This window comes from Notolepis coatsorum (assembly GCF_963971535.1).
Source record: "Notolepis coatsorum genome assembly, chromosome: 13".
NCBI classification, from domain to species: domain Eukaryota; kingdom Metazoa; phylum Chordata; class Actinopteri; order Aulopiformes; family Paralepididae; genus Notolepis; species Notolepis coatsorum.
Window position 1 is genome coordinate 7,212,958 of NC_140177.1, and position 12,819 is coordinate 7,225,776.

General features: G+C 42.9%; 1 protein-coding gene across 1 annotated transcript; it reads right to left on the bottom strand.

Annotated features, from left to right (window-relative positions):
- Positions 1–7,588: 7,588 nt before the first annotated feature.
- Positions 7,589–8,353, bottom strand: LOC311238874 (kinesin-like protein KIF2C; the record flags this gene model as incomplete). The annotated part of the gene is made up of 1 exon (XM_084327073.1): positions 7,589–8,353. The coding sequence occupies one exon, from the start codon at positions 8,351–8,353 to the stop codon at positions 7,637–7,639; it is 717 nt and encodes a 238-aa protein (XP_084183199.1). The 3' UTR covers positions 7,589–7,636.
- Positions 8,354–12,819: the final 4,466 nt, after the last annotated feature.

Sequence of the window (12,819 nt, forward strand, 5' to 3'; positions counted from 1 at the left end):
CTTGGTCGTGGTGTTCTGTGAGAATGGGTTTTAAGCAGAGCCCAATCGCTGAACACAGGAGAGGATTTGATTTTATTTTATTAGGGATCCCCATTAGCTGGTGCGATAGCAACCAGCTAGTCTTCCTGGGGTCCACACACAAAAAAACACACAAAAACAATCACTATTGCAAAAAACAAAATTATTAAAAGTCAGTACACACAATGCATAATGAACCTACTGTAACAATTAATATAGCTAAAATTACATTAGTGTAAAACAAAAACAAAAAATTACTTTACAGTGTTAAAAACAATTTAAAAACAATTTAAGATTCTTTTTAAAAGTGAATCTACTGTAAATGCAGCAGAGGTTCCGAGGCAGGCCATTCCACAGAGTTAATGCTCTAAAAATAAAAGATCTCCCCAGAGCGCTGGTTCTAGGACCTGGCAATTCAAGCTGCCCACTACTGGAACCTCTAGTGTAATGCTCGTGCACAGTATTACTAAAAACAATCTGATTATGTATAAAAACAGGAGTCTTACTGCTCATGACCAACTTGAACAGCACAAGTATATTAAAAGACAATCTATTTTCAACGTTAAGCCAAGAGAGGCGGGCATGCATACGGCTCACATTAGACCTTAGTGAGCAGCCCAGTACCAACCGTGCTGCCCTGTTCTGGACCACCTGGAGCTTCCTGAGGTCACCACTGGCAGCAGATGACCACATCGCAGAGCAATAGTCAAGATGACATAAAACTAAACTTTGCACTATCTGACATAAAAGGGGACGGGCAACAAAAGAAGCACATTTCCTGGAAATACCAATTGCTCTTCCCATTTTTAAAACAATATAATTAATATGCTGAGACCAAGACAGAGTGCAATCCAGCATCACTCCAAGGAGTTTAGTACTTTCAACTTGTTGAACTGCTGAATTACACAAGTTTAAATGAAGCTTTGGATTTGTAGATAACCTGTGCCTTGTTCCCAGCACAATACATTTAGTTTTGGAGATATTAAGGACAAGTCTATTACATACTACCCAGTCATGCACAACTTTAAGTTCTCTACTCAAAACTTCATTAAGTACATTGCATGATGGTGCCGCGTAATACAATGTTGAATCATCTGCATAAATAACTGTTGTAGCACATTTGGTAGCCCAAGATAGGTCATTCGTAAATACAGAGAAGAGCAAAGGTCCTAGGCAACTTCCTTGCGGCACGCCACACTCTAGACCTCTGCTACTGGACAGGCTGCCATTTAGATACACCTTCTGTGATCTAGAGGACAAATAACTTAGTATCCACTTTAAAGCAGAAGAGTTAAAACCATAACATTTAAGTTTATCAACCAGTAGAAAATGGTCCAGCACATCAAATGCAGCACTAAAATCTAACAGCACAGCTCCCACCAACATAGTTATCTATAGCTTTAAGCCAGTCATCAGTCATCTGTATCAAGGCAGTAGAAGTAGAGTGACCAGCTCTATAGGCATGTTGAGAAGCTGTTGCAAGCTTGTTTGAAACAAAATACTTTTCCATGATTTTGCTCAAGACAGGTAAAATACTTATAGGTCTAGAATTTCCCTCATTAAAAGCAGCTTTGGTATCCTTAGGTAAAGGAAATTAGCCTCCTTCCACATCTTTGGAAATAGACCCACAACCACATCCAAACATCTATTCATAATATGACATATAGGAGATGCTATAATACCAGCAGTCATTCTCAGCACTTTACATCCCCTCCAAATTCCTCAGAGACTCAGCAGCCGCCATCACACCAATCATCACACACATAATAAACCTCTCCATAAAACAGGGACACGTCCCCAAGGACTTCAAAATTGCGAGGGTGACCCCTCTGCACAAAAAGGGCAGCAAATTAGACCCAGGCAACTACCGCCCTGTTTCTATTCTCACCTCCATCTCGAAAGTCATGGAAAAAATAGTCTACGAACAGGTCGAAAAGTACCTAGCGGAAAAAAATCTAATCTACGAATTCCAATCTGGCTTCAGAACATCCCACTCCACTGACACATGCCTTCTCTATTTGAATGACCACATCAAACAAGAGGTGGACGCAGGCAAATACTGCGGCATGGTCATGCTGGACCTACAAAAGGCCTTTGACACGGTCAATCACTCCATTCTGATTGACAAGCTAAAAGCAATTGGTTTTGATAGTCTATCAGTGAGCTGGATGCAATCCTACCTTGAGGGGAGGGAACAGATGGTGGAGGTAAACGGTACCCTATCCCCCCCCCTCACAGTGAGCTGTGGTGTTCCACAAGGAAGCATACTAGGACCGCTACTGTTCCTAATTTATGCAAATGACATGTCGTCAGCTTGTGACTGCAACTTGTTCCTGTTTGCGGACGACTCAGCCCTGCTGGTCTCTGACAAGAACAAGTTACAGGTTGAAAAAACCCTCAGCTCGGAACTAGGCAGAATCTGCATATGGCTCGCTGATAACAAACTATCATTACACATGGGCAAAACAGAGTCCATTCTCTTCGGTTCAAATAACAAACTCAGCAAGACCGACGGCTTCTCAGTTACAGTGGGTGACAATATTGTCACAAGGAAAGATGAAATTACCTACCTGGGTTCCATCCTAGAGGCTAATCTCTCCTGTGACAAAATGGCATCCAATGTAATAAAAAAAGTCAACCAACGAACTCGATTCTTGTACCGGATCTCCTCTCTGGTAAACAAGAACACCCTGAAGACTCTGGCAGGAGCACTCATTCAGGGGTACTACGACTATGCTTGCACCTCATGGTACCAAAGCACCTCAAAGGCGCTAAAAACAAAATTACAAACATCTCAAAACAAACTGGTCAGACTACTGCTTGACCTTACTCCTAGAACCCACCTCACCCCTGCCCACTTTGACAACCTAGGATGGCTTAGAGTAGACGACAGAGTACAACAACTTGCAATGGGCCTGGTCTACAAGATACACTACACGACCAAGGTACCCATGTACATGTCAAAATACTTCCCAAAGGTCAGTGAATACCACGACCACAACACCAGAGGGAGCTCCACAAATCATGTTAAACCCAGATTCGGCTCAAATAAGGGACTAAACACGTTTCGCAATTATGCCACATCAATGTGGAACGCCCTACCCAAAGCTGTAAAGGAATGTGGATCACTACCCACTTTCAAAACCTCTCTCAAGGGACACCTACGGGAGACTGCAATTCAACACTGGCCCCTGTAAATATCCTAACCCAACCCCCTCCAATGTACAGTCATTTACCTAGTATGGTTTTGTCAATAGTTCAATGTACAATTGTGTTTGTTTGTACAGTGTCTCCTCCCCCCCCCCCTCAATGTACAGTGTTACTTGTTTATACAGTGTGCCCCCCCCCCCCCCCCCAACCACCTCCAATGTAAATTACCCAGTATGGTTGTCAATATCCCAATGTACCCAACCCCCCCCACCCAACCTCCTCCAATGTACAGTTTCTACGTCAAATGTATATACTCCCTTTTCTTGACTCCTTCTGTATCACAAACAGTACTGTATTTGCAAATCTGGTATGTCATAAATGTATAGATGTAGCAGTACTGACTATCTGTATGTCATGTATGTCATATATGTCTATATGAATTGAAAATGGGGGACCCTGATGGAAACAAGACAAACGTCTTTCTCAGGTCTGCATCCCCTTAACAATTGTATGTATTGAGCCGTACTGTATTGTACCCATTCTGCAATCTGTTAAATAAAGTTTTCATTCATTCATTCATTCACTATCCAGGTTATCTAGGCCTGCTAACTTACTATCAGGAAGAGAGCGGAGTAACCGCTCCACCTCACTGACTTCAGCCTGATGAAATTCAAATTCACATATTTTGTCTTTCATTATAATATACTTAATAGTCATTTGTTTTCCGGTTGTTTGACATATTCATAGCATGCCTTAGTTTAGATACTTTACCCACATAATAATCATTAAAATGATTTGCAATCTCACCTGGTTTCGTGAGAACAAATCCATTTGATTCCACTAAGGGTGTGCACACAGTTGTCTTTCGACCCATCATTTCATTAAAAACATTCCATATTTGTTTGCTATCATTTCTCGCATCATATAACCTTTGTTTAAAATAGTCGCTTTTTTTTACCTTGTTTAGTTTTGTCACCTGATTGCGTAAAGCACAGTATTTATGCCTGTCATCAATTGAACCAGAACTAACTGAGGCTTTTTTGGCCATGTCTCTCTCTTTCATTAGGGTCCTGAGACTGCTGTCAAGCCATGGGGCAGATCTATTTTTGACCGAGGGAGGAGAATGGAGCGTTTCAGGTTATTTTAATAGTATTCCCAAGTAGGCAAGAATTACATCCAGAAATGTACAACAGATATGAATTGGGGATAAAGGGAGCAGGTGCACTCCAGTGCTACTGCAGACGGAAGACACGGGTCCGTGTTGAGAGAGGGAGCAGGAACTCCTTGGTAAGCTCCAGGGGGTCCAGACAGGGACACGCGGGCACGGAGGTCCTGGGCACAAGAGAGGAAAGTTAGAACAGGGAATAATCACACAGGGATGACTAGCAGGTCTTCGGACTGAGGCGTCGTACCTAGGTAATGATACTAACACCACGACGACTTCTGGTCAGCGTCGTCCGGTTGAAGTAGGGTCTTCATCATCAGGGGATGGGATACAGCTGTGAGGAGTGAGGTGCCTGACAGCGTGTGAATCAGGGGATGAGGTGCAGCTGGGTTGAGTGACGGGAGGTGAAGGGGTGCTGTTGACCATATAAGGGCGTGAGGCTTCCGTGGCGGATGGAAGGGAGGATGAAGAGGAGTGCGTGGTGAATGTGGATGGAAGGGAGGATGAAGAGGAGTGTGTGGTGAATGTGAAGGGAGAAGGAGGGGTGAAGTACGCTCTCGCTGTGATTATGACACAGGGCACTAAATGCACTTAACCATCATTCTCCGCCGATGACGTGTGAACACGTCATTCTCCGCCATGCGTAATCTGCCAATGACGCCGTAAGGCGTCTTTGAGATCAATATTTCATATTTTCGTCATGGTATTCATATTTCACCCACAGAGTCTTGGGTGATGCTGTGGGACTCGGCACAACTCTGCAACGCTTCAATACCGCCACCTGGTGGCCGATCGGCGAGTTGCCAAACAGGAAGTTGCCCAAACCGGAAGAGGTCCGTCCCCTATTTTCGTCCGGCCACTCTGTGATCCTCCCGGGGCTCAATATAGACACTGTCGATATGAATCTTTGCCATAACTCAATAATCAACATTATTTGGACGTGTATTAGTAATATACAAACCGGAAATGGATCGCATCGATCAACATCCCACAATAGCGATCTTTTTGCTCCACTCATCACCCAACGCTACGAGGAGACTGGGGTGAGTTTCAGCGTTTTTCTTTACCATTTTCGATACAAACTGCTCTGATCATACTACATGAATCATTTAACGTCGGTCATTGAATTATAAACGACCCCCCCCCCCCCCCCCCTCCGTTCACCCGCAGATGACCAGTCATGACATTTAGGACCATGTGCAGTTGAAATTTTTAATATAACGTTGATCGTTATCAAACTGCATTTGATCATCTAATATATGCATTTAGGCCTATATCTCACGTTCTATGAAATACTGCAGAAAACGATAAAAACATATTTATACTCTAGACGGTATTTTAGTATGAATGTGTGAATGAAAAAGTAAAACGTTCCTACATCCTGAACGATAGATAATTGATGTTGAATGGGCCATAGTAATGTCAATTTAGCAATACAATTTAAAAAGTTATAGCCCTGCAAAGAAGGTGAACATCTCCATAGACAAATAGCGCTGGCGGAGGATGGTTTAGGATGGATATAAGCCCGGCAGAGAATGGGTTAACTTCCTTTAAAATAACAGTAATGCATTTTCCTTTTCTTTTTCCTGGTTGGATTCTGTAAGATGTGATGTTTCTTGTGTTGTGTTACTTATTTGTTGTTGTTGTTGTCTCTACCACTGCTGCAAAGCCTGAACTGAACTGGTACTACGACTATGCTTGCTATACCTCACCATTCTACACTGTACTATATAGTAGCTGACTGTATATATATACTGTATATGTATATTGAACATTTTTGTTTTGTTTACACTTGTTTACGTACTTGACTTTCTATTTTATACTTATATAATACTATTTTACACTATCTTGTTATTTTATCAGGAGCAAAACAGAAAGAAGCATTTCATGCAAAAGTATTCTGTATTTCTGTATGACAACTAATAAAGAAACTTGCACCTCATGGTACCTGTAGTGGCCGCTTGTTGCTCCCCAATGAATCGACAAGCGTCACGATGCACCCACTTAGATATTTCCTATACTCAGCAATCAAAGTTGTGGATGTTGAATGAGTTGAATGTCCAAGTTGCAGCCGATGTAGTTTGCAGGGTTTTATTGTCCAAAGGAAAGATGTATGATGATGTTGAACAGAACAGTTGTCAATTGTTTGTTACAGATAAGCAGTTCCAACAGTGAAAGCAGGTTTGAGAGTAAATCCTCAGCAGGTGCATGCCTAGGCTCTGATTACAGAGCCTCTTATAATAGAGGTGGTGTGCCCCCTAGTGCACAAACATAAATAAGACAGTCTTAAACAGTGCATTGATCTAATATATAATATAATATATAGATAATAATAATAATACTAACAATAATCTATAACAAGAACACTCATTGGCCTTTACAGTACCACAGCACCTCAAAGGCCCTAAAAACAAGACTACAAACATCACAAAACAAACTGGTCAGACTACTGCTTGGCCTTACTCCTAAAACCAACCTTACCCCTGCCCATTTTGACAACCTAGGATGCTAGACGACAGAGTACAGCAACTTGCAATGGGCCTGGTCTAAAAGATACACGACTACACCACTAAGATACCCATGTACATTCATTCATTCATTCATGCATTCATTTATTTGCATTTATTTTAAATTTGTTGAACCTTATGGTGTTCTTGTTTTGTTCTTGACTTATTGTTATGTTTCTTCTTGACTTGTTTAAAGAAGACGTGTCCGGCTCATGGGGACATTAACGTGTGTTGTCGGGCCTTACAAATAAATTGTATTTGATTTGATTTACATGTCGAAATACTTCCCAAAGCCTTAAAAAACAATTTCTTTAATTGAATTAACTTAAACTAAAAGTAAATACAAACTAAATTAACAATGTAACTTACATTGTTAATTTAGTTTGTATTTACTTTTCTAGTTTAAGTTGATTCAATTAAAGAAATTGTATCAATACATTTAAAACATTGTTTGTTTTTCAACCATATCTGTTGACAATATAGGCAACATCCTGCTACCTTTTTCAGCTTCTCTATTTCAAGGCAAAAAAAAAAAAAAAAAATTGCCAAAAAAACTGTGCATGCGCGCGCATGCTCGATACCGCCGTCTAGCTGGATGCGGCCGGTATTGCACTTTGGCGATCTCAGACTCATTCCCTATGGTAACACTAAGGTCCCCGGATGAATAATGAATAAAAAATATCCAACTATCAAATAACATAATAATAAGAGTTCAAAGGACGTATATAAACGTTGTTGGCGGGGAATTAGTTAAAAATACAAATAGAACACATTAAAAAGAAAAGCCATCTTCATGCTAATGTGGCATCCTGGCCATCTTCCCCTCAGCGACTGCACTCTCCAATTCCAGAACAGTCTCCAGTAGTTTTTTGGCGTAGTCCACCAGATGAGGGAGCTCTTCCTCAATGTCGTATGATCCATTCCCCATTGGCTTAAGAAGCTCGCAGCCCCTCTTGAGTTCTTCCTGAACCTTGTCCTCTAGCTCCTGGATCTGAGACATTGCCTCAAACATGCTGGGAACCACAGAGTCCTCGTCTGAAGAGACGTCCATGGGCTCCTGTGCTTTGACGGCTCCACCAGCTTTGGATGTTCCATTCAGCTCCTTCACCCTGTCAGCATATCGTAGTGTGTTCAGTGTATAGTCACACGATGGCATTCCAGGGGACACCATAGCTATCATGCAGGTCCTCGAATTGTCTCCGATGAACGAGTCTCTGAGGACCTTTGTTAGTGTGCTCTCCCTGAAGGGGATGTGATCACTGTTCTTACCCAAGGAACGGATACACTCCTTCAGGGCCAACAGGCTGCGGTTGATTTCTGCCGTCTCCAACATCGTGGCTCTGTCGTTGCTGCTGACGTCGTTGCCTCGCTCGTTGCCCGCCAGATCTATCAGCGAGAACTTGCCATGCAGCGTAGAGCCGCGGTCGTTCCGCCTCAAGACAATCTGGAGGATGGCGTGGGAACGTGAAGAGTTTGCATGTAAACAAGACGAAAGTATTTTTCTGGTCTGCATCCCCTTAACAATTGTGTGTATTGAGCCGTACTGTATTTGTAGTACCCATTCTGCAATCTGTTAATAAAGTTTCCAATCAATCAATCTGCTTTAGAAAAGTGAACATGAGTTATTTCTCTAAATACGTCCAGCGGGGGGCAGTAATGCGCCATACTGCCGGACATTTCAAAGAGGAAGAAGAGGTTCCTGCAGTGAGTGTGGTCCTGCTGCTGCTGCTGCTCCTCGGTCCTGATCGTGTCTCTAGTGGGACCGACCTCTGAGCCCCGTCCTCCTGCTGATGGAGGCTCGTCACTCAGGTAGGGACTGACATGTGTTTTCTAGCTGCATGTCTTCAGTGTTTGAGGGGAGTTCTCCTCTTACTGTGTTGTTACAGTAGCAGCGTCCACAGCTGCTTCTTGCTCCATGTTGATGTTAGCTAGTTAGCATAGCCAGCCATCAGCTCTCTCTCTAGTCTGGTTTCCACTGCTCCTGTTTCTCAGGGGAGGCTGTTTGTTTTCGGTCGGGTCTTGCTCCACGTTCATTGCAATAGTTACTATTACAGTATGTGGTATATTTCGGTAGTTCCCCCCCCCCCCCTCTGTATCTGTGGCTAGTGGTCCCTTAGCTGCGGCTAGTGTTAGCTTAGTCGACTAGATGGCCTCCCTTGTCTCACCTTTGGTTTGATTGATTGAACATTGTATTAACAGATTGCAGAATGGGTACAATACAGTACGGCTCAATTAATACACACAATTGTTAAGGGGATGCAGACCAGAGAAAGACTTTCGTCTTGTTTACATCAGGTTCCCCCATTTTCAATTCATGACATGCATTCTTGTACCGGATCTCCTCTCTGGTAAACAAGAACACCCTGAAGACTAACAGGAGCACTCATTCAGGTGTACTACGACTATGCTTGCACCTCATGGTACCAAAGCACCTCAAAGGCGCTAAAAACAAGATTACAAACATCACAAAACAAACTGGTCAGACTACTGCTTGACATTACTCCTAGAACCCACCTCACCCCTGCCCACTTTGACAACCTAGGATGGCTTAGAGTAGACGACAGAGTACAGCAACTTGCAATGGGCCTGGTCTACAAGATACACTATACGACTAAGGTACCCATACATGTCAAAATACTTCCCAAAGGTCAGTGAATACCACCACCACAACACCAGAGGGAGCTCAACAAATCATGTTAAACCCAGATTGTACCCAAAGCTGTAAAGCAATGTGAATCCCTACCCACATTCAAAACCGCTCTTAAAGAGCACCTACAGGAGGCTGCAATTCAAAACTGGCCACCGTAAATGTCCAAACTCCTCCCCACCGTATGTATATTTCTCTCCCACCCACCCACCCCCTCCTAATGTACAGTCTCCTCCCCACCGTATGTATATATTCTCTCCCCACTGTATGTATATTTCTCTCCCACCCACCCACCCCCTCCTAATGTACAGTCTCCTCCCCACCGTATGTGTCAGGATCTATGGGTAACAGTACTGTATATATTTGCATATCGTATATGTCACAAATGTAACGGTACTATATACCTGTATGTCATGTATGTCCCTATGCCATAAATGTCATGATGTCACATGTATGTTGTGTATGTCATAAATGTCACTATGAATTGAAAATGGGGGACCCTGATGTAAACAAGACAAACGTCTTTCTCTGGTCTGCATCCCCTTAACAATTGTGTGTATTGACTATTGAGCCGTACTGTATTGTACCCATTCTGCAATCTGTTAAATAAAGTTTTCATTCATTCATGACATACAGGTAGACAGTACTGTTGCATCTAGACATTTATGACATACCAGACATGGCTCCAGTCCAGACTAACTTTTTCCGTTGGTTGCACCAGTGCGCCTAACTTTTTCATTTAGGTGCACCAGCACATAATTTAGGTGCACCCAAAAATTTCCACTGCGCCTTTTGCCGCTGCAATAATACATTTTAAGCGTTACCATTACCTTTTGTCAGTTTCCATACACATTAGTAATTTCTTAAAGGAAAACTCCAACATTTTGGGAAATTAGCTTATTTGCCATCTACCCTGGAGGCGTCTATGCTTTTACCAACGTGTTTGTGTTTCCGGGTTCCCGTTTTGCGCTCTGATTGGCCGCTGACCTACGCTAGTACGCCCCCCTCGCTATGAGCGTAGCAGCGGACGCTAAATCGAACAGCTGTTTCCGTGAGTACGCCCCCTCGCTATGAGTGTAGCAGGACGCTAGTGGGCTAGTCGCTAAAATATATATCGTTTTATATATAATTGTACCAACACAGATATTAGGCAGTACACACATTGTCCTGCAATACATGTACAGTGAATGCACAGCTACATTCGCCATATATTTCTATCGCTGCTGCGGTCTACAGTGAAATGCAATATTATTATCCATTATTATTAGATCCACCCAGATACCTACTGATTGTTAAAGAAGAAGATCAGGACGTGCTAGAGCCTCCCAAGGAGACTTCCTTTGAGATGAAGGAGGAGCCCACAGACCATCAGGAGATCAGTATGTTGTTTCTTTCTCTTATCTTGATTTAGTCTTCTCCTTCCTCTGCTCCAGCATGTTTGTATGTCTGTCTTTGTCGCCATTGCTTTCTCTCCTCTCATTCTTTAATTTGATCAAACTCAGCCTAACTCTTTGGAGCACTTTATTCTGGTATCTCTTTTATAAATGGAACAGCTTTGTCCTGGGTCCCCTGCTGGATTGAATAGCAACCAGGAGAACTAAGCTGATAGAAGGGGTCCCAACTGTGATGTATTATTAAGCCTTAGCTAAAGGGGTCAGTGGTCTTGTTTAACCTAAATAAATGTAATGGAGGAAAAGGAAGTATGTTTGTTGTATGTTCAATATGTTCAATTACATCCTTTTTTAGATTTTGTATAAAGATTAAAAATAAAATAAAATCTGTAATTACAGAAGAAATCAGAACGTGGGCAAATACTTTTTCATGCCACTGTAAATACTTTTTCTGTCTCCCTCTGTTCCAGATCCACCCAGTGACCTACTGATGATTAAAATAGAGGAGGTTCAGGACACGCTAGACCCCCCCACAGATATGTCCACTGGGCTGAAGGAGGAGCCCACAGACCACCAGGAGACCAGTATGTTACTTTTCTTGTCTTTCTTTTCTCTTGTTGTCCTTCCTCTGTTGCAGCATAGTTGTATGTCTCTGTGTCCACAGCTTTCCCTCCTCTTTCTTTCCATGAAGCCTCAATCTATTTGTTTTACCATAACAAAGTGTGGTATTTTCACGTACATTGTTGAAGAGTCTGATGGATGGAAAGTAAACTAAATGGCCATGTGTTTCATTACTCTCTATGACTGTCTTGCACTAGCTGGTAGCCCCTCCTGTATATATGGCTGGTCCCTGGTCAAATACAGTTCGGAATTAATCCGTAGGGAAATCTTTAGGTCCAGAGATTGAAGAGACCGACTGATTATTAAAAAAGAAGATCTGTAATTACAGAAGAAATCAGAAAGTGGGCAAATACTTTTTCATGCCACTGTAAATACTTAGTTTCTGTCTCCCTCTGTTCCAGATCCACCCAGTGACCTACTGATGATTAAAATAGAGGAGGTTCAGGACACGCTAGACCCCCCCACAGATATCTCCACTGGGCTGAAGGAGGAGCCCACAGACCAGGAGACCAGTATGTTACTTTTCTTTTTCTTGTCTTTCTTTCTTTTTCTTAGACATCTTTTTAAGTCTCTAGATCAGGGGTCTAAAACTTGCAGCCCGCGGGCCAATTGCGCCCCGCGGGATGATATTTTGCGGCCCCCTACTGGACATCAAAGTTTAGTGTTAATGCGGCCTGCGCGCAACTGTTTGCCGAGTTGTTGCGCGAGAGTTGGACGTTTTATTTATTTTATCACTTATTAAAATAACTTGTTATCATAGCGCACATTAGCGCAGGCTCACGACAGCAACGTTATGTTAGTGACTTGGTTGAAACGTGATTCCGGAGTGATATCAAGTAAAGTGGAAGCAAATACATCCTCGCTATCTCTCTCCTCTGCGAGCAGTGCTCTGCATGTCCGGCAGCACTGCCACTGTCTGTCTGTGTACGAGTCTGGTCCAATCACATACGCGTCCCGTCAGCGTTTTTCCCCCTCACCCAGAGTCTGCGAATCAGAGGCAGAGTAGGGGAGTAGGGCGGGTCTTCACGGACTGCATGTCGTATCTCTCTTTCAGTTCAAGTCGGAGCAGAGTTGGCAGCGCATCTACAGTAAACTCACTCCCAGTTTTATCTCTGTGAGATAAATGTAGCTATTAGCCTATTTTCGCCAGCAGGCAGCCAGCAGAAAAATATGGCATTTTCAAAGATGGTCAGTAAAAGAAAAGTCGACTGCAATTCAAAGGTGAACGGACGGAAAAATATGCGTTCATCCTGAGTCCCAGCCAGGGGCGTAGCTGGAGATTCTGGGCCCCATGAAAGAATCAATTTGTGGGCCCCCAAT